General features: G+C 33.0%; 4 protein-coding genes across 4 annotated transcripts; all 4 read left to right on the top strand.

Moving 5' to 3' along the window:
- The first annotated feature begins 538 nt into the window (after positions 1 to 538).
- Positions 539 to 2,393, top strand: LOC139516110 (uncharacterized). The gene has a single exon (XM_071305963.1). It carries the CDS (start codon positions 625 to 627, stop codon positions 2,293 to 2,295), a length of 1,671 nt encoding a protein of 556 aa, XP_071162064.1. The 5' UTR covers positions 539 to 624; the 3' UTR covers positions 2,296 to 2,393.
- A 5,427-nt stretch (positions 2,394 to 7,820) lies between these two features.
- On the top strand, positions 7,821 to 9,059 carry LOC139515130 (uncharacterized). The gene has a single exon (XM_071304691.1). The coding sequence runs from the start codon at positions 7,821 to 7,823 to the stop codon at positions 9,057 to 9,059; it is 1,239 nt and encodes a 412-aa protein (XP_071160792.1).
- A 4,446-nt stretch (positions 9,060 to 13,505) lies between these two features.
- LOC139515129 (uncharacterized) lies at positions 13,506 to 15,260 on the top strand. The gene has a single exon (XM_071304689.1). It carries the CDS (start codon positions 13,506 to 13,508, stop codon positions 15,258 to 15,260), a length of 1,755 nt encoding a protein of 584 aa, XP_071160790.1.
- Positions 15,261 to 20,766: 5,506 nt separating this feature from the next.
- LOC139515128 (uncharacterized protein PF3D7_1120000-like) lies at positions 20,767 to 26,579 on the top strand. Its single transcript, XM_071304688.1, has 3 exons — positions 20,767 to 21,174; positions 25,841 to 26,320; positions 26,574 to 26,579. The coding sequence occupies exons 1-3, from the start codon at positions 20,767 to 20,769 to the stop codon at positions 26,577 to 26,579; spliced, it is 894 nt and encodes a 297-aa protein (XP_071160789.1).
- Positions 26,580 to 27,197: the final 618 nt, after the last annotated feature.

The raw sequence follows: 27,197 nt of genomic DNA, 5'->3' as shown, positions 1-27,197 counted from the left end.
ATAATACACCAAGCACAATATTTAAAAATATTTAGATTTTCACGTTTTTGGAAAAAACAAAGAATATACATGAATATATCTTCAATACTGTTAAATAAAGTTCATTGTTTTATGATATCTATTTGATACTTAAATTACGTCGTTTGGAGTATTCCTTGACCATGTTGACAATGTTTTTGCACGATTTATCATTATCAATTTAACTTTTCTGTTACTCTTCTTTAACAAAAAAAAATAAGAAAATTACCAAACTCTAAGGAAAATTCAAAACAGAAATACACTAATCAAATGACAAAATCAAAGCTGAAACACGTCAGTTTTATTTTTATATAATATTGGACACCAAATCAGGTAATTGTAACTTTTACTGTGACTGTTATCAATTAATTTAACATTGATCCAATGAATGACATGATTACATAGACTTCTGTCAAGTCAGTAATCCAATTAGCAAATATGATTAGACACGTGACATTTTAACTTTAAACAGCGAAGATATGATCTAAAATTTAACTCATTAACCAATTGAATTCTGGAAGGGAACTGCCTACTTTAACTTGTGAGTTTTATTTTTGTTCCGCTTTAAAACAAATCTGGATATATAATTCTTATCTTTACTTTAAAATGGCTTGCAAATCTGGAAACTGTCAATTTTGTGAAGAGTCGACTGATGTAAAATGGCATTGTAAGGCATGTGATTTGCATTTGTGTGACGTATGCAATATAAAAATTCACTCTAAGATTGACAAATTATCTGGACACAAAGTTGTTCTTTCACAACATGGTGGACAAATTGAAGACTTCGAAAATTTAAGAAAAGTGGACTTGAAGCAGATTTCGTGTTCGAAACATTTGGAAAAGAAATGTGTATCTTATTGTCTAAATTGCGATAAATCGGTGTGCTCGTCTTGTTTTATCCGACCATTTCAGTATGAAGAACTTAATAATGTATATGAAGAAAAATATTATTTACTCGAAGATTTAAAAAGAAAAATTGATGCATGCCTCCCATTCTTTGTAGAGAAAGCAGCGAAATTTAGAAAAATGGATGATGATGAGATCACAAAACACAACGAAATAAAAGAGAAAATTTCTAATAGGAAAAATGAAGTTAAAGATGCAGTTACTACGGAGGCATTACAACTAGAAGAAGTTATGAAAGATATATGGGATCCGGAAAATAATCCAGTTATAACTGAACGAAAAAGGCTTTGTCAAATAGAGCAAGAATTAAAGACTAGAAAAAATACACTTTTTGAGGTTTTAGAAAAACAACAGCCAACTTTAGTTTTCTCAACTGTAGAAAAAATTAGCAAAGACATACCTGAGAAATTGTCTTTGGAAATACAGCCCCCTGAATTGATTTACATTCAGCCAAAAGAGAGTTTAACGGCAAAAGTCTTAGGATCGGTACTTAAAATACCCAAAGTAACTGTTATTCAGACATTTGAGGTAGATTTTCCCGAGATAAGTGGACTAGTTTCTCTGAATGATGACATCCTCGTTATGTTTAACAGTACTTCCCGCACATTTGTCTTCTTCACAATAGCAGGTAATAAGTTTGTACTAACAAATGAAATACAGGACGTAACTAAACCACACTATACTCGTTTTGCGAAGATTTTCGATATAACAAACTGTAACGGAGAAATTTTACTGTCAGATGACTCATTTCAAATGAGAAGGCTGAAAAGGGATGGAAAATTTGAACAATTATTATCATTGTCAACACACAAAGACATTGAATTTTGTGGTATTCATGCTACAAATGTTAATGAAATTATCATAGGTTTTAAAAGAAACTATGGATCTTCTACTGGGATTCTTCTAGTTGACGATGTCCATTCTGTTGACGAAACTAGCAAGATCCGGAAGATTGAATGCGGAGGATGCAGTAAAAATTCTTTATTTACTATGCCGAAAAAAATAACTAAACACGTGTGTGGTAATATATGTGTGATAGACCAAATGGATTCAACCCATGGGCGAATTGTAGTGATTGGGAAATGGGGGCAACCAAAATGGACATACAGCGGTCATCCAAGCATTAATGTCGAAAAAGACTTTTTCCCCAATGACATTGTTACAACATCGTCAAGTCTGATTTTGGTAGCGGAAAAAAGTACAAATGCAATTCATGTCCTTTCTAAGGATGGGCAATTTATATGTAATTGTATTTCAGACACTGAAATAACTGAACCTGTAAGCATATGTTTTAACAAAAAGGGACAAATAATGATCGGTTGTTCAGACTCTGGAAAAACTAAGCTTCATATTATGGAATTAATTGAATGACACCATAGTAATGAACAGCTCACAGTTCGTTTTTTTATGTTTTAAATAGATTCAAAATGTGTTTGTTGGGAAATATGCTTTTCAGTATGTGTCTTGCATGTTTGTTTTTTTAAATTGATAACCATTAATTCCGCACATAGTAGTTTTGTATCATAGAGACTTATTACATGGTTTGTACTTATCCTGCAGGAGTACCTAAGATTACCCCCGGTTTTCGGTAAGGTTTGTGTTTTTAAGTCTTTTAATTTCTAAGTCGTTTTTGAAAACTGGTGTGTCTTATGAACGTTTTCCAGGTTTCTTTTTCATGGTATTGTAAACTTTCCCCAATTAAAGAGGTTGCATCGCCCCTTTCGGAATCGTTTCTCTCATAATTTCTACATTGTGAAAAAAGTTGATAGAAATGAAAATTTAATCTTTTTGCAAAGAAGAATACAATTCCTTTTATGTTTTCATTATGTGTAACCAGATTGAGAATAGTTACAATATAAATGTGCTTAAACTGAAAACTTAGATCAGGCATTTAAAAATGCAATCGAAATACATAAAATCATTGGTTAAACGATAACTTTTTTCTTCTTCTGGTAACGATAGTATGGAAGTAATTAGTCATATTAGGTGGAATTTTACCACAAATAGTTGTTCCTTATTAGCACACCTTGCCGAAAGCACCAAGTCTTATTTACTGTCTATGAAAATTTTGGGCTATCATATTGGTGAGTTTTATCCATGCGGTATACATGGTATAAGCTTTAAAGTTATGACCACACCGAACAAATCCAAACAACATGTCTGAAAATAGAACAAAGAGGTAAAAGACACGTTTATAACATTTAACTTGGCATATATAGCAAAAATTTGATAGGTGACACAAAAGTAGATTTTTTTAGATCTACGAACTGTCAAATGTAATCAAAATGGGATGATTAAAAACAGATGATTTTTGTCCATAAGTCAATTAAGAAAATGAAAATCAGGGTAAAAACAACGTTAGTCAATCGCATAATATACAAATGAGAGAGACCCGGAGTGTCGACAAGGAAAGTGTCTCCTGCTGTGCATGCACCCACATGCAAATATTCACTCAGTCAAATTATTGCAAACAGGAACTGACTGGACACAGCCGGCGAATAAATAACTAAGTAAGTGGGTTATCTATAAAGGCAACCGTTGTATACCGCTTTTCGAAATTCATAAATTGGTTGTGAAAAAAAAACCTGAGTTACAAACCAAAAACCGAGGAAAACACATAAAATATAAGAGGAGAACTACGACACAGCAGAAACACAACACTAAAATGCAACAACACACACAGAAACGAACTATAACATAACAATGGTCATTTTCCTGAATTGGTATAGGACATATAAGAAAAATGTTTGGTTAAACCTGGTTTTGTGGCTAGCTAAACCTCGCACTTTTATGGCAATGTTAAATATAACACTAAAATGACACCATCAATGACAGGAATACAGTACAAATAAATGCAAGAACACTAAGGATAGAGAATTACGCAAATAAACAATACAATATAGTACATTTCCACAGCAAATCATTAGAAACACTGAAGTGAACAAACAAACCGACAAAGCCACTCACACAGAAAAAAAACTATACGATAACAATTGCCATTTTTTTCTGACTTGGTACAGGACATATTTTTGAAAAAATGGTGGGTTGAACGTGGTTTTGTGGTAAGCCAAACCTCCCCTATTTTACGGCAATATTAAATGTAACATTAAAATGACAAAATTACATGGCAGGACTAAAATGCAAATAAGTGGGAGAACATACAGGTCAGAGAAACACACAAATAATAGCTATTAAAAGGTAACAGGCTTATAGTTTAATACGCCAGACGCGCGCTTCGTCCACACAAGACCCGTTAGTGACGCTCAGATCAAAAAGTTCGAAAGCTAAAACAGGTATAAGGTTGAAGAGTATTGAGGACCAAAAGTTCAAAAAAGTTGTTCCAAATACGGCAAAAGTGTCTGTCTGGGATAAGAAAATCCTTAGTATTTAGAATAATTCATACTTTTGCAAACAGTAAATTTATCAGAATGACTGTATAATAGATATACATGTTAACACCGAAGTGGTGATCGACTAACTACAGAATACAAATGAATACGTTAAACAACCTAAACCAGCACATAAAAAGGGGACAAAGCCGAGTTCAAATGTGATTTAAACACAAAAAAGTTTTTTTTGTTATAACAAAAATATTGAATCTTAAGAAACTAAAAAAGTGAAATCCTTAACATTTGATAAAATCATGCGCTCGACTATATACACCAATAAAACGACTGAAGAAAGTAATAGCACACGTTTTAATTTCTAAACGAATTTTTGCATGAGTCCTTTTCTCAATGTTTTATACAAAATTTGTATATACTGCTTCTTTTGAAGTGTCCATTTTTTCATTGTATGAAGACAAGTTCAGGTGCATCTAATAACATAAAGGTTTCAAATTTTGATGCACCAGATGCACATTTCGACAAGTAGTGTCTCTTCATTGTTGCTCGAAGCCAAAATGTTTGTTAAACTAAAACTTAAGAGGTGACAAAACTATGGATCTTAAGTATATCCGGATCCGGATTCTGATTAGAGCTTTGCATGACGGAGTTTATTCCTCTTTTTTATTATTATTTTGATTTCAAAAAGTTAAAAAATCTCACTGCAAATTTAAAAACGAAATTCGTAAATGCATATAGATATATATAGTTAGAAGTAGCATACTATAAGCTACATTATATATATAATTTTGATTAAACTGCCTTAAATGAGAATACAATAAACTGTCCTCGAGATTTAAACTTTGGAATGGGGACAAAAATAACAACCCCACAAACTGATCTACAATCAGAAAATGATATGTAAGTGATATTTTTAAACACAGTGAATTTATTGAATGATGACTAGATTTATAATTTTTCTTTTCTTTTACAACAATGGGAATATCTTATTTCAACGTTATAATCTAAATACTTACATGCTCACATGAACTTCTATTGAGCCAGTGAAGAAAAACAAGTATATTTAATGTCACATAAAAGTTTTATATTATTTAAACTGGATAAAAAAATGACTTTTTTCACACACTAGCTAACAACTAGACTGAACTTGCATAACTTAGGTATTTTCAGTTTATTTGCACGTTAATGCAGCTCGATAACACACTTGAAGAAAATGGAATGAATATTTGAAAAGGACTATCAATCAAACCAACTGTCAATTTTGCGACAAATTGACAGATATTAAATGGAAATGACAGTCATGTGATCTAACATGTTTAAATCTTTGTGATATATGCAATACAAAAATTCATACTAAAAGTGAAAAATTATCTAAACATAAGGCCACACCAATTTGATTAATAGTTCTTTGGATTTCCCCGCTCCTGTTTTTGAGAAATCAAGTTTTCAACAAACAAAAAAACTACCGCTTCCGTATTTTTTTTTGGTCCGCATGCCGCTCCGAAATTAGTTTTGTCTTGAAATGTTTTTTTTCTCATTGACGCTTTGTTTTTGCATATAATCTAATCTGGGTTCAAACGCATGTGTGATCAATTAATAAAAAGTGAAAGGAAATATAAAAATCATAATGTCAAACCATGCATCAGTTGTTGTAGTTTCGGCTCAATGCCGAGGACGGGCAATTATTGAATAAACGGCTGCCATCCGTTGTTGTCATCATATACATTTGAAGACACATTTTATGAAGACAAAATGGTAAAGTCTGTCAATACTTCGTGTGATGATATCAACACATACAAATTCAACAACAGCCGTCGGCATCACCTATATACTCCGAGATTACTCAGATGTCCAACGGCTGTTTTGCCAGACAAGCTAGGGGTGGGGATTGTCTGGCAAAACAGCCGTTGGACATTAGAGTAATTTCGGACTACACATATCATGTTGGCACTTACATGGATATTTCTGTGTTGGGAGTAAAATTGTGAATTTTGAAATAGATAGAAGTATACCCTCCGATCCAAACAATAATTTAAATAAATTACCAACAGGTCCCCAAAGGCCCATTAAAGCAAATGCGTTTGCAGTGTTAATGAAAAAACAATAGAACTTCCTATAAAATCTAAACTTAAATCATGTGAACAGGGCAAGGAGAAATTGATCGGCCCAGAGAAACTGTTGTGTGCCCTTATTGACTTGGCTACTACTATAGAGTGTGGATGGTCTTCAGAATCAGGGACAATTGTGCAAAAAAAAAAAAAAAATGCTTTGTGGTATATAGACCACATCCACCAAAGACTGCAATTTACTGTGAAATATGTAAAAATCCTACTATCAAAATTAAATCTATTCGATATCAAAAATTGATTCATTCCCAGAGTGTATCTTACACTTCACAGTAGAAATTAGTTTTGATGAGAACACATATCCTTCTGTTCGAAGCACAGATCATAATATAACAATAAGGAGATATAGTAAATTGCCAATAAGACAACTATCCACCAAAATTCAAAAGAAGTAGATGTAAGCAATTATAGGCAACCAAACATTCTTAAACCATGAGAAAATCCCATGTTTTGTTTAGGACCTTTCCAGAATAAATTGTATGGGGGGAGGAAGGCACCTGTATTAAAATTTGATGGGTGGTGGTTATTTAAGAAAGATTGCTTGAACATTTAAATGAAATATCCAATTTAAAATGTATGCATGGTGGGGTCAAATAAAAAGTGCCTTCCTCCACCCTACATTCATGACATTTATTTTTGGAACATCCCTTGGTGGAATTTAATTAAACCTCAAACATTGTCAAAAAAGGATTCTCACCAAAAAGTTACAAACTGAAAGTATCAATTTAATAATTGTCATGTGTTTTGCATGCTCTTTACATTTGTGAAGGTCATTTGTATTGCCATTTCTAAGTCACATTTAAGAGGGTTTTTTCAAATATTTGCATGCTACAAGGTGAAAGAGTCTACAGTTGTTTGCTTAGAGTCAGAATAATGTATTCAAATGGGATAACAGGCCTTATTCATCAAAACATCAGTGCTTTTCCTTCTTATTCTGTTTGATAAACATACTAGCATGTATCACTTTAAAACAAAAAGATATCGATCGCTCCTCTTGCAGGCCACTCGCCTGTCTAAAACTCATTTTCAATAATTTTTTATTAAACTTTTATTTATATAACTAAAAAAAAAAAATTCGTTCGCTCGCCCCATTTTTTCTAGAGCAAATGTCCGAAGAACTATTTATCAAATTGGTGTGGCCTAATGTTGTACTTTTACAAAACGTAGAAAATATTGAAGAATTGGAGAATCAATGACAATTCGATTTGACGGGGATATCATGTACGAAACATATGGATCATAAGTTTGAAAGTTACTGTCTAAATTGCGATAAACCTTTATGCTCATCTTTTATAATCCGACCATTTCAGTATGAAGAATTAAAAAAAAAAGTACGAGTAGAAATCCATTATACTCAAAGATTTAAAACGTGAAATTGACGAATGTCATTCATTTTTTTTAAAAGAAAGCAGCCGAATTCCAAAAAATGGATGATTGTGAGGTTACAAAACACAATGATATAAAAGAGAAAATTTGCAATAGGAAAAACGAAATAAAAGATGCAGTAACAAAGGAATCGTTGAACCTCATATGCGTTATGGAAGGTATATGGGATACGAAAAACAATCCATTACTTACAGAACTCGAAAGACTTTCACAGATAGAGCAAGAGTTAAAGTCGAGAAAGAATACACTTGACCAAGTATTAGAAACAAAAGAACTAGCTTCAGTTTTCTCAACAGTAGAAAAGATTAAGAGAGACATTCCAGAGAAAGCATATTTAAAAATTCAGCCACCAGAACTCGTTTACATTGAACCAAAGAAGAAAATTATGAAAGAAGTCTTGGGGTCAGTAATAAGGTTATCTAAAATATCTTTAGTTCACTCATTTAACGTGTTTTTCCTCGAGATAAGTGGACTAATGTTCCTTACTGATGATATTTGTGTTATGTATAGTGATAACTCTGGCCTGTTTAAGTATTTCACAATATCAGGTTCTAAGTTCGTAACTACAAAAGACATACAAGATGAGAGTAGAAAATGTTATAGAAATTTGCAAAAGATTACAGATATAACAAACTATTATGGAGAAATATTATTGCCAGATATGAGGCTCCTCCAAAGTACTGGCACATTTAAAACATTATCAGTCCTGTTTATACGTGATGAGCTAAAGTACACTTGTATTCATTCTTCTAATCGCAATGAAATTATCGTCGGTTTTACTACTTATGGAGGATCTGCTGGAATTGTTGAACTATGTAATATTGGTTGCAGTTACGAAATAGATAAGACAATGAGACGAGTTGAATGCGATATCGAAAGTTACAAAGCTTTATTTCAACTACCAGAAAAGATTGCTACAATTGGCAATTGGTTTATTTGTGTAATTGCCCGTCTAAAGTCAGGAAAATCAAGAGTTGTAGTAATTGGAAAATGGGGGGAACCAAAATGGACATACTCTGGTCACCCAAGTATTAATTCAGTAACTGAGTTTTCTCCGAATGACATCACTACAACTTCGTCAGGCCTGGTTCTTGTGGCAGAGAAAGGCACAAATGCAATTCATGTCCTATCAGAGGAAGGGCAATTCATCTGTAATCTTATTTCAGGCAGTGTGATAACTAATCCAGTTAGTATATGTTCTGACAAAAAGGGACAGTTAATGATAGGGTGTGCAGAGCCTAAGAAAACCAAGTTGCATATAGTCAAATTAATGGTGTGAGATCTTACTGAAATTCACTCATCAAACTGTTTGTGTGTGATTAGTGTTATAATGAAATAAAACTGTATTTTTTAATGAATTACCTTATCATTTTATGCTATTCTTTTGCAATGAATATATGACAATAAAGTGGTCATCAAAACGGTTATAGATGCTATTCAAAATTCTAAACCCGGGGAAAACTGGATTTGAAGGAGATTTTCTATTTAATACATATGGATAAGAAAGGTTCTGCAAATTTTCTGAATTGTAATAGTTTTTTCCCGGCTAGAAACCACTTTGTTATTGGGAACTAATAGGCGTTGTTTGTTTATTGTTTTGTATTGTTCTGTTGCAGGATTAGGGGGAGGTTGGCGCCCACCAAAACGTTTAACGCTGCCACATTCTGTATTTATGTACCTGTCTGAATTTTAGGAGCCTGTAAATCAGTTTTTGTCGTTAGATGCTATGTTTTTTCGGTCATTATTTTGTTCATAAAGTTGGCTGTTTGTTTTATTAATAGGAAAGTTGAAAATATAACGTAGTTAAAGAAATTGGTTTTAAACTGGAAGATATGGCGTAAAAACGCAGTAACAAAGTGGATCATATATGGTAAATAGAAATATTCAACGTTTTCTCATTCTCCAGAAGAACGCTACGGATTATAAGTTCAAAAAATACTCTTTGGTAAATACTTATAATGATAAAAAAATTAATAGATACCATACGGTGTTATTATTTCCCACTTAAAAAAATCAAGCGATGAGATTAGCAGGCTATTGGTGTTTCCTGTAAAAAGACACAAATCTTCCATTAAGCAGGGTGATTCAGGGCAAAAAAATACTAAATATCGTTTGATATGCAGCATAGGTTAGCAAATTCGTTTTGAAGTCCCTAGGGGTTGTTGTTGCTGCTGCTACTGCTCCTGTATATCATATTGCTAAATATACTGATGGTACTTGTCTACCGTATACATAATGGTGGAATTTTTGACATCCAAAAACAATTATAGCCAAAGTTTCTTTCTCAATTTGAGCATATCTTTGTTGAGTTGGAGTAAGTGCTCTCGATCCATAAGCAATAGGCTTGTCATTTTGGAGTAACACAGCACCTAAGCCTTTTGAACTAGCATCAACGTTCAATGTTAGTGGCTGTTTTGAATCATAGTAGGATAGAATAGGCGCATAAGTGGCCATGTCTTTAAGTTTATTAAAACTAGTGTCTTGTTCTTTTTCCCAACACCACTCATTCTTTGCTTCTAAAAGTACTCTCAATGGAGCACTGACATCTGACATATTTGACAGAAATTTACTGAGATACGTAAAAAAAACAAGAAATGTTTGCAATTCTTTCTTGTTTTCTGGCTTTTTCATCTTTTGGACTGCACGCACCTTTTCAGTGTCTGGATTCAAGCCATCTTTACTGATAATGTGTCCAACATAGTCAACTTCATTTTTTTGGAACTGACATTTTGAATAACTTTGTTTTAAATTGCATTGTCTTGCTCGATCTAAAACTTTTTTCAGTCTCTCATCATGTTCTTGGATTGTTGATCCCCATATCAGTATATCATCAACAATAACTTCTGCTCCTTCAATGTTTTTCATTATTTCTGTCATAACTCGTTGGAACATTTCCGAAATTGACTTAATTCCCAAGGGAGCTCTTAAGAAGCGATATCTCCCAAACGGTGTGTTAAAACATGTCAGTTTGCTGCTATCTTCATCTAGTTTGAGATGCCAAAATCCTGACGTTGCATCAATTTGACTAAATACTTTAGCATTCGGGGTATTAGCTACTACTTCTTCTACAGTTTTCATAGGGTAGTGTTCCCTACTAATCGCTTTATTTAAGTCCTTCGGATCAATGCATATTCTTACATCTCCATTTGACTTCACTACAGTTACCATACTGTTGACCCATGCAGTCGGTTCTTTCTGTCTAACGATTACTCCTAGTTTCATCATTCGGTCTAGTTCAATTTTGATTCTACCTTTCAGTGAAACTGGCACCTTCCTTGGTGGGTGTACTACAGGGTTACTACTATCGTCTACATGTATTTTATGTATTCCAGGTAAACATCCAAGTCCAGTAAATAAATCTGAATATTTGGCTTCTAAGGAATACACTCTTTTGATTAAGCCTACTTCTGAGCATGTCGCAGCTCCAAATACTGATTGTGATTTTGTATTCGCAACATAAAATTCTACTTCATGTTTCTGGTTTTTTAATGTAACTGGTAAAGTTATTTTGCCATCACATTCTATGTTGTGTCCTGAGAATGATTTCAATCTAGAATCTGGTTTGCTTAATACATTATTTGTCTTCATGCGTCTAAAATCTGTACGATTCAGCTAGAACATTACACCGTGCACCGGTGTCAAGTTGAAAATTAATACTGACATTTTCAACTGTGATATCTTCACACCATGTGTCACTCTCAGTTTTTTCATTGTAGAGTGCACCAACAAATAATGTGTCTGAGTCACTTGAGTCATAGTAATTAGAACATTCTTCTCGGTCTATCTCGTGTACCTTTTTTTCTTTTCTGGTTTTGCACATTTTAGCAAAATGATCTTTCTTATCACACTTTTTGCATTGTTTACCTTTGGCTGTGGAAATACGTGTAGTTTTGATTTATCTTGTTTATATCTAGGTTTAGCACCTTGTTCATATTTGTGCAGATAACTGTTTATTTGAGGTTTTTTTCGTATATTTTCATTCTGTTTATACTGTTCACCAATCTTCATTGTTTGTAATTTTCCTTGAGAAAGCTCATAAGTTCTTGCTATATCTAAGGCTTTTTCTAATGTAAGATCTGATCCTTCATTAATTAATTTTTCTCTAACTTTAGATGATTTTGTTCCAAAAACAATCCTGTCTCTGACCATTCTATCGGGGTTTGCATACTGACAATCTTTTACTAAAACTTTTAGATCTGTTACAAATTCTTCGCAAGTTTCATTTGTTTTTTGTAGTCTACATTGGAATTTATAGCTTGAGAAAACTTGGTTGGATTTGGGTTTAACATATAAAGCTTCAAAGTTTTCATAATATTTTTCAAGTTTTTTCTGGTCTTCTGCCGTCATATCCCAAGTACTGTAAACATTCTAGCCCTTTTCGTCAACCCATATCATAAGATAAGCGCATTTCTCGTCTCCCTGTTTCTTTTTTAACGGCCCTTGGAACATAAATTCGCAATGCGTTTTAATTGCTTTCCAGGTGCCTGGGAGGTCCCCACTGTCCCAGTTCATACAGAGTGTTCTACCGTTTATACCGTCTGCCATTTCACCTCGATGCGTTCATTTGACACACATCTAAGTGTTTATACTAATGACTAGATTTTTCGACTTCTTCTAGGTCTTTATTTCATGATTTTAGTGGACCGACATCTGACACCATATCATGTAACTCAGTGCAGCACGGTAGATATGTTTAATGACTTCACATAAGAGAGTACAACATACAGATCCATCTGATAACCCAATACAATGTAAGACCAATACATGAAAACATCTACTTAATTTCAAATTTGATAGATATTGGTGATATTTGTCGAAATTAGATAATGAATCAAACAATAACCATTATTAATCAAATACAATAAGAATTGCATGGATTGTGTATAAAAAAATAATTAAATCACAAAAATACTGAACTCAAGGAAAATTCGAAAGGCGAAGTCCCTAATTACATGGTTTAAACTATTGATCTTCGTAATAACATAACAAAAATAAAATCGGAATGTGAGTATATTTAGCTCATCTGGTCCAGAGGGTCAAGTGATGAGAAAAGCTCACTTGTTCGTCTGTCGTCCGTCGTCGTCTGTTAACTTTTACAAAAAAAGTTTTATGTCTTATTTTGAAACCTGTTTTAAATACAGAAATAGCACAAATATTCAGAGTGTTGAGCTCTATCAGTTGTATCTTTCATCAAAACTGTCAGACGACTGCTTATAGGACTTATTTCACATAAATGACAGATTTTATCATTTTGTTCCCCATTTTTGCCTATTATCTTGAAAACTATAATAGATAGAGAGAAACTTTAAACTACAAAAATGATTACTTAGACACTTATTATACCATTTATTCGGAGCAGGTGGCAAAAGAATAACATCACACACAGAAATAAAATCACTGAATGAACTATTTGTGTTATATTTAATCACAGTTCACATGTAGCATGGTTATAAGCTAAATTTATCTTATTTTATTTGATCAAAATGACAATATCTTACTTCAATTTAAACAACTTTATCTACAATGTTTGACGCAAGTGCATTACGTGGGATTTTATCAAATCAATAAAGAACACAGGGAGATTTAGATAAGACATACACAATATATTAAACGTATAGATACCAGACAGAAGTGTTTATGAACTAGCTCGTGAATAGAATGTTTCTCTAAAATATTACTCTAACTTAAAAGCAAAAAAAGAAAATAAATAACGAACCTCTGAAAAATGGCTAGCAAATATGTTAACTGTCAATTTTGTGAAGGATCTGCGGATGTGAATTGGCATTGCCAGTCGTGTGATCTATATCTTTGTGATGAGTGCAATAAAAACATTCATACTAAAATTGAAAAAAAAATTGAACACAAGGTCGAGCTGCTCAAAGATGGAGAAAGCATTAATGAATTAGAAAATCTACGAAAAGTGAACTTGAAGGAGATTGCATGTTCGAAACACATGGATCAGAAATGTGTAACATATTGTCTTAATTGCGACAAATCCCTTTGTGCCTCTTGTTTAATCCGACCATTTCAGTATGAGAAACTTAACAAAGTGTACGAAGACAAATATCTTCTATTGACAGATTTAAAAAGTAAAATTGACGATTGTTATCCATTCTTCGAGGAGAAAGCGGCAGATTTTCGGAAAAGGGACGATGATGAGGTCGATAAACACAACAAAGTTACTGAGGAAATTTTCAATAGGAAAAATGAAGTAAAGGATGCAGTTACAAAGGAAGCGTCAGCACTAGTAGAAGTTATGAAAAGTATATGGGATACGGACAGTAATCCAGTTAAATCAGAACGTGAACGGCTTTGTCAAGTGGAACAAGATTTAAAGGCCCGAAAAAATTTACTTGATAAAGTGACACTAACTCAAGAGCCTGCTTTAGTTTTCTCCTCTGCCGAAAACATCAATAGGGATATACCAGAGAAATCCTTCTTGGAAGAAAAACCACCAGAACTGTTTTATATCAAACCAATTGAGAAACCAATAGATGATATGAAAAATGTATTGGGATCAATAATCCGAAAACCTAAAATAAATTTGCTTAAGGTGTTTAAAGTGGATTTTCCAGAAATCAATGGATTAGTGTCTCTTAATGAGGACATATGTGTTATGTTTAACAAAGATAATCGCAGATTCAAGTATTTCACAATATCTGACTTTAAGTTTATAACCGTTAAAAATGATATAAAAGATGTAAGTACAAAAGAAAGATATGGTTCCGTGAAGATCTTTGATATAACAAACTATAAAGAAGAAATTTTAGTGTCAGATGACACATTTCAACTAAGACGTCTTAAAAATGATGGAACATTTCAGAAAGTAGCACCGTCCATTACAATAGATCAACTGAGCTTTTATGGCATTCATGCTGTAAATGACAAAGACATTTTTGTTGGTTTTACCAATCGACAAGGATATTCCTCTGGATTTCTTGAACTTATCAATTTTTGCGATTCGGAGATGAGACGTGTTGAATGTGGTAGAAGCAGTAACAAAAGGTTATTTGACCTTCCAAAAAAGATAACTACAGACATCAACGGAGATATTTATGTGATAGATCAGTTAGACCGTTCTCAAAGGGTTGTATCGATTGGAAAATGGGGACAACTAAAATGGATTTACAATGGCCATCAAAGCCTTAATCCAGTATCAACAGCAGAAAAAGAAGAAGTACAAGTAAAAGAAGATGCAATGAGTGAATTTACATTTGATTTAAAAGCACAAGGACATAATGAAGGCGACTTTGTTCCCAATGACATTGTGACAACACCTTCAGGCCTGGTTCTTGTGTCTGAGAAAACCACAAACGCAATACATGTTCTTTCTAAGAATGGACAATTTATCTGTAATTGTTTATCAGATAGTGTAATAATTGGGCCTACTAGTTTATGTTTTAACAAAAAGGGACAGTTAATGATTGGTTGTTCAGATTCTAGAAAAACAAAGTTGCATGTTGTGGAATTCATTGAATGAGACTAGTAAAAAAAAATTAAATAACTTATCACAGTGAGCAATTCCAAATAAATAAATGTTTATTTTCACCACCGACACTGTTTAAAATTAAACTGATATAGCTTATCCAATTATGACGTCAATCACACAGTCCTTATCTTTTGTTATAATTTGTTACCAAGAGAACATAGATCGTTATATAAGAATATTATTTGATGAAGACACAATATAGTTTTGTCACAAAGCCTCAATATTGGTTTGATTTAAATATGTTAAAGTTTGACGAGATAACAATACATAAAAATAAATATTAAAATATATTGGAACATGAAAAGAGCAAGACATAAAGTACAAAAAGAACGACCCTTATAAATTCACAAAAAAATTGTACTTCTATTTAACAGACAACACTGGCTAGAATAGTGGCACCATGTTAACCGATGTTCAAATCTTGTATATCCATTTAGAACAAAATAAGCAAGATAAATAAGAAAAGAAATCGAGGAAAACGGTAATGGAATTATTAAGAGTCGACGAACAAGCAATACTGACAAAAGTTTAACACAATAATTTGCGTTGTCATGAAGACGGGTTGTACATACTGTGTTACACAATGTTAAGTGATGTACCTTTATTTTTGACATTTTTATGCCCCACCTACGATAGTAGAGGGGCATTATGTTTTCTGGTCTGTGCGTCCGTTTGTTCGTTCGTCCGTCTGTCCGTCTGTCCTTCCGTCCGTTCGTCCCGCTTCAGGTTAAAGTTTTTGGTCAAGGTAGGTTTTGATGAAGTTGAATTCCACTCAAATTGAAACTCAGTACACGTGTGCCCTATGATATGATCTTTCTAATTTAATGACAATTAGTGTTTTGACCCCAATTTTACGGTTCACTAAATAAAGAAAATGCTAGTGCAAATTTCAGGTTAAAGTTTTTGATCAAAGTAGTTTTTGATGAAGTTGAAGTCCAACCAGCTTGAAACTTAGTATACATGTTCCCTGTGATATGATCTTTCTAATTTAAATGCCAAATTATAGTTTTTACCCCAATTTCACGGTCCACTAAACACAGAAAATGATAGTGCGAGTGGGGCATCCGTGTACTATGGACACATTTATCTATTATATCTGTTTGTTCACAGATCGTTGCCAATATTATGAAATTTTACGCGTCTGTCATACAAGTTAGAGGTTAAGCTAGCTATTAAACCAGATTTAATTCACATTTTTCTACTAAAGATAATGCCTGTACCAAGTCAGGAATATGACAGTTGTTATCCATTCGTTTGATGTGTTTGAGCTTCTGAATTTGCCATTTGATTAGGGACTTTCCGTTTTGAGTTTTCCTCCGAGTTTAGTATTTTTGTGATTTTACCTTATGCAGTTGAAGTTGGTATATTGCTACTAAAGTGGGGGAAATTTATGGTTTCAAAATTAACATCGTTTCGTTTGTTGTAGATTCTGGTACTAAGATGACTGCATATGTCAAATTCGATGTATCAGTCTAAAATGAGGCGGAGGAAGCCGTGGCTGTTGTTTGTTTAATTTCTAGTTCTGGGTGAAACCGTATGTCGGTTTTTTTCGTGTCAGCTTTTCTTCGCGATTTCATGACAAAAAAAGCATGTTAAATTTTTGCCGAATGGGAAAATACACGTGATGGAATCCAATAAAAAAGTATGGATTATTGAATAACTGTACATCATCAATATATCTGAATGTAAAATTAAATTATCTCGCTTCTTTCATTTTCTTGTTTTTTACAAGTGTCTGAAGGAACTGCGACTCATATGAATATAAGAAGGAACTGAGCCCATATGAATGCCGACAATATGTTGAAAAAGTCTATCCCATAATTCAACAAAATAGGTTGTCAATAATAAAGAAACAACAGCATACTGACAATTTGTTCCTTTGTGTAGCATGTTTTTTTCTTTTTTATTCGCTTTTTACAAAATACGTCGTATGATATCTCAAAGTAATTAATCTTTAGCGTATGCTACCACATTAAGTTGGAAGTATTTTAGATAATTTCTTTGAGACGATGTCTCAATTTCACATGGAACATTGTAGTATACAGGGTTGAAAATTTAAGAGTTTTAAACTAATTGAAAAAAAAATGGAATAAGCTGATCCAGAAGTTCTTCCAGTTGTTTAGATTCCAAATATGGTTAATACCAATACGCGAACAGTCATGTCATGTTGAATTATGATGGGTTGTACATATAAGGCGAGTTGGATCAGTCACATGTCAGTTTTTTTTATGTATTGTTCTTTATCAAGGTCCTGCAATGCTTGTTTATAGCTGAATACTTTGGATGTAATGGTTCTGGTGTAATTGTAGGATACAATATAGCGACAGACTGATTTTGAAGATAAAGTGGAATTATAAATGTTCCCTCTTTGTGATTTAGAACGTCAGTGATGTTGATTGCAAAAATTCTTCTATTGGAAAACAGAACAGTAAGAAATTTCCTGTTTTTCTCATGTAAAGGTTCTGATCTTGATGGTTTAAATTAACGGAAAAAGTAAAATCAGAAAAATACTTACCTCGGAGGAAAATTCAAAACTGAAAGGTAGACTTTTTCAACAAATTATCGGCATTCCTATGGGAACGAACTGTGCGCCTCTCCTTTCCGACCTCTTCTTATTTTCATATGAATCGGAGTTCCTTCAGACACTTGTAAAAAAAAGAAGATCAAAGAAGCCAGGTTATTAAATTTCACTTTCAGATATATTGATGATGTTCTTTCCATTAACAATCCGAACTTTTCTGATTGGGTTCCATTAATATACCCACCAGAACTAGAAATTAAAGAGACCACAGACACGGCTTCCTCCACCTTTTAGACTTATACCTCGAATTTGACATACACAGTCATCTCAGTACCAGAATCTATGACAAACGAGACGATTTTAATTTTGAAATTATCAATTTCCCCCACCTTAGTAGTAATATACCAACTACACCTGCATATGGAATATACATTTCCCTACTTATTAGGTATTCAAGAGCTTGCAGCTCCTATTCAGACTTTGTAAAACGTCACCAGTGTTTGAGCAGAAAGTTGATGAACCAGGGGTATGTCTAAGAACGTCTCGTCCTTTTTCTAAAAAAGTTCATCGGAAGATACCCAGAACTCGTTGATAAATATTCCGTATCAACTTCACAAATAATACAAGATGGTCTTGAAGTATAGATTCTGCGTACTGACGTTGGTTATCATCTTAATAACGTGTTACAGTATTCTTTTATTTGTCTTTATTAATATTACTTGTACTGATAAGTCAGTTTTTTTAGATATTCTTTTGAAGTGACTCTGTGGTTATGTAAAACATCAAAATTATTTCATTTATTAATATTACTTTTACTTATGGATCTTGACATACTATGAATGACCAAACTATTTTATTCAATAATACTACTTTTTCTGTTAAGTCTGAAACTGTCCTTATGTATCCCGTCATACTTTGAACCACACAATTATTTTATTTATTATATTACTTTTACTGTTAGGTCTGTTTTTTGTTATATCTACTTTACGTGACTCATATGTATATATATGTATGCCGTCATACTTTGAACGACAAAATTATTTTTATGTCTACCTGTGCGAATTTCAAACGCGCAATATTACACCAGTAATGAAAACCTTCTATCCTTTACGGGTATACTTTACATAGATAAATTAAGTCGTATAAGAATAGCAAAATGAGTATGTTAAATTTGATGGCTGCTTTTTGTACTTCTTCGTTACATTTGTTGTTTTTATAGTGATATTAAGATTATAACACAATATTGACTGCTATACCCCTATTTTTGACATTTTTAATCTTTGAGTATGTTTGTTTTGTTCATGCATCGTTGACAATGTAAATGAATTTGATGCGACTGTCATACAAGTGAGAGGTTTAGCTAGCTTTAAAACCAGGTTCAATCCACCATTTTCTACATTAGAAAATGCCTGTACCAAGTCAGGAATATGACAGTTGTTATCCATTCGTTTGATGTGTTTGGACTTTTGATTTTGCCTTTTGATTTTTGATTTTCCTTTTTGAATTTTCCTCGGAGTTCGGTGTTTTTGTGTTTTTACTTTTTCCCTAATCGAATGGCAAATTCAAATGAAAAAAACACATCAAACGAATGGACAACAACTGTCATATTCCTGACTTGGTACAGGCATTTTCAAATGTAGAAAATGGTAGAAAGCTACATCACAAATTATACTGACAAGTCTGCATATTGGAGAAAATGTATTTATGCATTTTTTAATTTTGTCTCTCAATCATTTTAGAAAATTATCTGGCAGGGAAAAAAGAATAGTTCTAATGTAATGTAACCCTAGAGGATAATGAAGATCTGAAAGAAGGTTGCCAAAACCCCCAGATGGTGATCTAGATTTCGCAGACTTTTTTTTATATTATACCGAACGTAAATGTTTTTGCTTTATCCAATTAACAAAATAAAATATATCAGTATTTATGTTGCCTTCAAATTAAACCAGTTACAACATATGTCAAGAAGTAACAGATGATAATCTGAATTAATCGAAAAACTAAAGATTTTTCTTATCCCAGGAAAAGATTACCTTAGCCGAGTTTGGCACAACTTTTTGGAATTTTGGATCCTCAATGCTCTTCAACTTCGTACTTGTTTGACTTGATAAATATTTTGATATGAGCGTCACTGATGAGTTTTATGTAGACGAAACGCGCGTCTGGCGTACTAAATTATAATCCTGGTACCTTTGATAACTATAAACCCTGCTTCAATAATGACTGTTTGTGCAACGGGAAAGATTTACAATCGAGTATTTCAATTTGCAATTTATTTAGAATATGTCAGTGATATTTTTGTATACGCAGTGTATATCTTGCATTCGGTCGACCCGAGAATGTAAATTCCTTTGTTTTATAACAATTACAATATCTGATTAGACTGTAAAATTAGTTAAAGACTTGCATGCCTACTTTGACTTTTATAGAGTCATTAAATTAAAACAGTAGATTTGCCAAAAGGCATGTACAAATTTAAATCATAAACCCTGAAAAAGAATTTATTTCACAAAGTTCTGTACATCTGAATTTCTTATCTTAGAAGTTTCATCTGACGATTATAAGATACACAATTAAGAATGGCAAGTCAATATGCAAACTGTCAATTTTGCGAGCATTCAGTCATGTGATTTGATTCTTTGAGATGTACGTAAAACAAAAATTCATACAAAATTTGAAGAATTATCTGAGCACAAAGTTGTACTTTCAGAACAGGAAGAAATTATTGAAGATTCGGAAAACATAACTAAAGTGGACTTGAAAAAGATTGGATGTTCAAAACATATGGATTAGAAATGTGTATCATACTGTCTAAATTGCGATAAATCATTATGTTCCTCTTGTTTAATCCAACCATTTCAGTATGCGGAACTAAACAATGTATACGAAGAAAAATGTTTTCTACTGAAAGATTTAAAAAGTAAAATTGACGAGTGCTATCCTTTCTTTGAAGAAAAAGCAGATGACTTTAGAAAAATGGATGATGGCGAGGTCGTTAAACATAACGAAATAAAAGAGAAAATTTCTAATAGGAAAAATGAAGTGAAAGATTTCGTATCACAGGAAGCTTTAAATCTTGAAGAATTTATGAAAGAGATATGGGACACAGAAAATAATCTAGTTATAATAGAACGCAAAAGGCTTTCTCAAATAGAACAAGAATTAAGAGCTCGAAAAAATATAATTGACGAAGTGATAGAAAAACTAAAGCCGGATTCCGTTTTCTCTATTGTAGAAAACATCAGCAGAGAGATACCAGAAGAAACAGCTTTGGATATACAGCCTCCAGATCTTATTTATATTGAGGGCAAAGAGAGATTCACTACAGAAGTCTTGGAATCAGTAATAAAGATACCGGAAGTAGTTTTGGTTCAGACATTTGAGGTAAATTCTTTCATCATATGCGGACTAGTGTTTCTTAATGATGACATATGTGTTATGCATATTACCTCTGCTCACAAATTTAAGTATTTCACCATATCGGGTTCAAAGTTTGTTACTGTAAAGAAAATAACAGATAATAAATTCGGTTTCAACAAAAAAGCAAATATGAGCAACTATAAAGGAGAAGTTGTGCTGTCAAATATGAGTCTTATAAAGGATAGTGGTATATAAGAACACCTATCATTGTCGTTTACAAGCGAGGAACTGAACTTTCATGGCATCCATTCTGATAACTATTATACATTTAACCGTAGGTTCTACGCATGAAATAGTCAGCAAATATAGGCATAAAACGGAATCTGCTGGAATCCTTGAATTAGAAATCAATTATCGTAACGAAATATGCAAGAAAAGACGAATTGAATGGAATAGTAGTGAATTTAGAACACTATTTACACTTCCGGAGAAGATAACTACAAGCATCAATGGTTACATTTATGTAATAGACCGTCTGAATTCAAAACGGGGAAGAGTTGTAGCGATAGAGAAATGGGGGATACCGAAGTGGAAATACAACGGTCATTCAAGCATAAATTCAGGAAATGATTTTTCCCCAAATGATATTATCACAACACCTTCTGGTCTGGTTCCTCGTAGCTTAGGAAATCAAAAATGCCATTCATGTCCTATCAAAGTATGGACAATTAATTTGTAATTGTATTTCAGGAACTGGAATAACTGAACCTAGTAGCATTTGCTTTAACAAAAAGGGACAGTTAATTATCGGTTCAAATAAAAAGGTACACTCAGGTGCCGGTTCTTTCTTTTTTAGAAATTCGGGAGATGCAAGTTTGCATATTGTGAAATTCGTTGAGTGATCCTGTAACAAGCAACAACTTATGCTGTTAATATGTTTTTGCGAATAAAATAAAGTTGTGAAACCGTATTTGTGACATTTTTACCTGTTATGTCTGTTTGTTTTGTTCACAGATCGTTGTCAATATAATGGAATTTCATGCTTCTGCCATACACGTGAGAGGTGTAGCTAGCTGAACGCTAGGTTTTATCCAATATTTTTAAATAAGAAAAGGTCTGTACCAAGTCAGGAATATGAAAATTGGTATTTATTCAAGGTATTTAGCAAGATCCGGAAGATTGAATGCGGAAGTTGCAGTAAAAATTCTTTATTTACTATGCCGAAAAAATAACTAAAGACGTTTGTGGTAATATATGCGTGATAGACCAAATGAATTCAACCCATGGGCGAATTGTAGTGATTCGGAAATGGGGGCAACCAAAATGGACATATAGCGGTCATCCAAGCATTAATTTCGAAAGACTTTTTTCCCAATGACATTGTCACAACATCATCAAGTCTGATTTTGATAGCGGAAAAAAGTACAAATGCAATTCATGTCCTTTCTAAGGATGGGCAATTATATGTAATTGTATTTCAGACAATGAAATAACTGAACCTGTTAGCATATGTTTTAACAAAAAGGGACAATTAATGATCGGTTGTTCAGACTCTGGAAAAACTAAGCTTCATATTGTAGAATTAATTGAATGACACCATAGTAATAAACAGCTCACAGTGCGTTTTTTAATGTTTTAAATAGATTCAAAATGTGTTTGTTGGGAAATACGTTATTCGGTATGTGTCTTGCATGTTTGTTTTTAATTGATAACCATTAATTCCGCACACAGTAGTTTTGTATCATAGAGACTTATTACATGGGTTGTACTTATCCTGCAGGAGTACATTAGGTTACACCCGGTTTTCGGTATGGTTTACGTTTTAAGTCGTTTTTGAAAACTGTTGTGTCTTATGAACGTTTTCCAGGTTTCTTTTTCATGGTATTTTAAACTTTACCCAACTAAAGAGTTTGCATCGCCCCTTTCGGAATCGCCTCTCTCATAATTTCTACATTGTGAAAAAAATGATAGAAATGAAAATTTAATCTTTTTGCAAAGAAAAATACAATTCCTTTTATGTTTTCATTATGTGTAACCATATTGAGAATAGTTACAATGTAAATGTGCTTAAACTGAAAACTTAGATCAGGCTTTTAAAAATGCAATCGAAATACTTAAAATCACTGGTTAAACGATAACTTTTTTCTTCTTCTGGTAACGGTATTATGGAAGTAATTATTCATATTAGGTGGAATTTTTACCGCAAATAGTTGTTCCTTATTAGCCCACCTTGCCGAAAGCACCAAGTCTTATTTACTGTCTATGAAAATTTTGGGTTATCATATTGGTCACTTTTATCCTTGTGGTATAAGCTTTAAAGTTATGACCACACCGAACACATCCAAGCAACATGTCTGAAAATAGAACAAAGAGGTAAAAGACACGTTTATAACACTTAACTTGGCATATATAGCAAAAATCTGACATAGTGAAAAAGGACCTGAAAACACATAAAATGTAAGAGGGGAACTACGACACAACAGAAACACATCACAGAAACGAACTATAACATAACAATGGTCATTTTCCTGACACGGTATAGGACATATAAGAAAAATTTTTGGCTAAACCTGGTTTTGTGGCTAGCCAAACCTCGAACTTTTATGGCAATGTTAAATATAAAACTAAAATGACACCATCACATGACAGGAATACAGTACACATAAATGCAAAAACATTCAGGATAGAGAATTACGCAAATAAACAATACTGTCAATATAGTACATTTCCACAACAAATCATTAGAAACACTGAAGTGAGCAAAAAAAAAAAACGACAAAGCCACTCACACAGAAACAAACTATACGATAACAATTGCCATTTCTTCTGACTTGGAACTGGACATAATTTACAAAAAATGGTGGGTTGAACCTGGTTTTGTGGTAAGCCAAACCTCCCCTATTTTACGGCAATGTTAAATGTAACATTATTAAAATGACAATATTACATGGCAGGACTAAAATGCAAATAAGTGGGAGAACATACAGGTCAGAGAAACACACACATAATAGCTATTAAAAGGTACCAGGCTTATCGCTTAATACGCTGGACGCGAGGTTCGTCCACACAATACCCATTTGTGACGCTCAGATCAAAAAGTTCGAAAGCCAAAACAGGTATAAGGTTGAAGAGCGTTGAGGACAAAAAGTTCAAAAAAGCTGTTCCAAATACGGCAAAGGTGTCTGTCTGGAAGAAGAAAATCCTTAATATTTAAAATAATTCATACTTTTCCAAACAGTAAATTTATAAGAATGACTGCATAATAGATATACATGTTAAAACCGAAGTGGTGATCGACTTTCTACAGAATAAAAATGAATACGTAAAACAACCTAAACCAGCACATAAAAAGGGGACACAGCCAAGTTCAAATGTGATTTAAACACAAAAATATTGAATCTAAAGAATCTAAAAAAGTGAAATCCTTAACATTAGATAAAATCATACGCTCGACTATATACACCAATGAAACGACTAAAAAAAAGTAATATTTCTTAAACGAATTTTTGAATGAGTCCTTTTCTCAGTGTTTTATACAAAATTTGTATATGCTGCTTCTTTTTGAAGTGCCCATTTTTTCATTGTATGAAGACAGGTTCAGGTGCATCTAATAACTTAAAGGTTTCAAATGTTGATGCACCAGATGCACATTTCGACAAGTAGTGTCTCTTCAGTGTTGCTCGAAGCCAATATGTTTGTTAATCTAAAACTTAAGAGGGGACACAACTATGGATCTTAAGTATATCCGGATCCGGATACTGATTAGAACTTTGCATGACGGAGTTTATTCCTCTGTTTTATTATTTTGATTTCAAAAAGTTGAAAAAATCTCACTGCAAATTTAAAAACGAAATTCGTAAATGCATATACTAGTAGATATATATATTTAGAAGTAGTAAACTATAAGCTGCTTTATATATATAATTTTGATTAAACTGCCCTAAATGAGAATACAATAAACTGTCCTCGAGATTTAAACTTTGGAATGGGGACAAAAATTACAACCCCCACAAACTGATCTACAATTAGAAAATGATATGTAAGTGATATTTTCAAACACAGTGAATTTATTGAATGATGACTAGATTCATAATTTTTCTTTTCTTTTACAACAATGGGAATATCTCATTTCAACGTTATAATGTAAATACTTACATGCTCACATGAACCTCTATTGAGCCAGTGAAGAACAACAAGTACTAGTATATTTAATGTCACATAAAAGTTTTATATTATTTAAACAGGATAAAAAATGACTTTTTTTCACAAACTAGTTAACAACTAGACTGAACTTGCATAACTTAGGTATTTTCAGTTCATTTGAACGTTAATGCAGCTCGATAAAAAAACTTGAAGAAAATGGAATGAATATTTTAAAATGACTAGCAATCAAACTCAATGTCAATTTTGCAAAGAGTCAACTGATATTAAATGGAAATGCCAGTCATGTGATTTAGATCTTTGTGATATATGCAACACAAATATTCATACAAAAAGTGAAGACTTATCTAAACATATGTTGTAAATACTACTTTTACAAAACGTAGAAAATATTGAAGAATTGGAGAATCAAGGACAATTGGACTTGACAGAGATATCATGTACGAAACATACGGGTCAGAAGTTTGAAAGATACTGTCTAAATTGCGATAAACCCTTATGCTCGTCCTGTTTTATTCGACCATTTCAGTATGAAGAATTAAAAAAAGTTTACGAGGAAAAGTGCGTTTTACTCGAAGATTTAAAACGTAAAATTGACGAATGTCATCCATTTTTTGAAAAGAAAGCAGCCAAAATCCGAAAAATGGATGATGATGAGGTAAAAAGACACAACGATATAAAAGACAAAATTTGTAATAAGAAAAGTGAAATAAAAGATGCGGTAACAAAGGAATCAGTTAACCTTATAGGCGCTATGGAAGGTATATGGGATACGGAAAACAATCCATTGGTTACAGAACGCGAAAGACTTTCTCAGATAGAGCAAGAATTACAGACTAGACAAAATACACTTCACGATGCATTAGAAGACAAAGACCCAGCTTCAGTTTTCTCAACTGTAGAAACAATTAAAAAAGACATTCCAGAGAAAGCATATTTGAAAATACAGCCTCCAGAACTCGTTTACATTGAACCAGAAGAAAAAAATATGACGGATGTCTTGGGATCAGTAATTAGGAAACCTAAAATATCTTTAATACACACATTTTATGTCCAGTTCAGTGATATAAGTGGACTAGTGTCTCTTAACGACGATATTTGTGTTGTGTATAGTCATGATTCTAGCCAGTTTAAGTATTTCACCCTATCAGGTTCTAAGTTCGTAACTACAAAAGACGTAGTAGATGTGGATAGAAAAGGTAAAATTAATTATGATAAGGTTTCAGATATAACCAACTATAATGGAGAAATATTATTGTCAGACATGAGACGCCTCGACAATACTGGAACATTTGAAAAATTATCACTGCCATTCAACATCGGTGACCTGAAATGTACAGGTATTCATTAGATCAAAATGAAATTATTGTAGGTTTTACCTCTAGTTGGGGAACTGCTGGAATTCTTGAACTAACTTATGTCGGTTGCGGTTACCAAATACGCAGGAATATGAGACGCGTTGAATGCGATACTGAAAATGACAAAGCGTTATTTAATCGTCCAGAAAAAATAGCTACAAACACCAATGGGTATATTTGTGTGATAGACCGTGTTAATTCAGAAAAAGCAAGAGTGGTAGTAATTGGAAAATGGGGAAAACCAAAATGGACATACAGTGGTCACCCAAGTATTAATTCAGTAACTGTGTTTTCCCCGAATGACATTATTACAACATCGTCAGGGTTGGTTCTTGTTGCAGAGAAAGGCACAAACGCTATTCATGTCATATCCAAAGAAGGACAATTTATCTGCAATTGTATTTCAGACAGCGTGATTACGAATCCAGTTAGTATATGTTTTGACAAAAAGGAACAGTTAATGATAGGGTTCTCATATTCCCGGAAAACCAAGTTGCACCTAGTAAAATTCATGGTGTGAGATCTTAC

The sequence above is a fragment of the Mytilus edulis genome, chromosome 3 (assembly GCF_963676685.1).
Source record: "Mytilus edulis chromosome 3, xbMytEdul2.2, whole genome shotgun sequence".
Classification (NCBI taxonomy): Eukaryota; Metazoa; Mollusca; class Bivalvia; order Mytilida; family Mytilidae; genus Mytilus; species Mytilus edulis.
The sequence above is the reverse complement of the archived record's forward strand: the minus strand, read 5'-3'. Positions and strand labels throughout refer to the sequence as shown.

Bases quoted from the DNA above. Each gene is read 5' to 3' on its own strand.
- LOC139516110 (XM_071305963.1), top strand. From the start codon at position 625: ATGGCTTGCAAATCTGGAAACTGTCAATTTTGTGAAGAGTCGACTGAT.
- LOC139515130 (XM_071304691.1), top strand. From the start codon at position 7,821: ATGGATGATTGTGAGGTTACAAAACACAATGATATAAAAGAGAAAATT.
- LOC139515129 (XM_071304689.1), top strand. From the start codon at position 13,506: ATGGCTAGCAAATATGTTAACTGTCAATTTTGTGAAGGATCTGCGGAT.
- LOC139515128 (XM_071304688.1), top strand. From the start codon at position 20,767: ATGGATGATGGCGAGGTCGTTAAACATAACGAAATAAAAGAGAAAATT. The intron at 21,175-25,840 runs GTAAATTCTTTC...CGACCATTTCAG, and splicing joins TTTTGGTTCAGACATTTGAG to TATGAAGAATTAAAAAAAGT.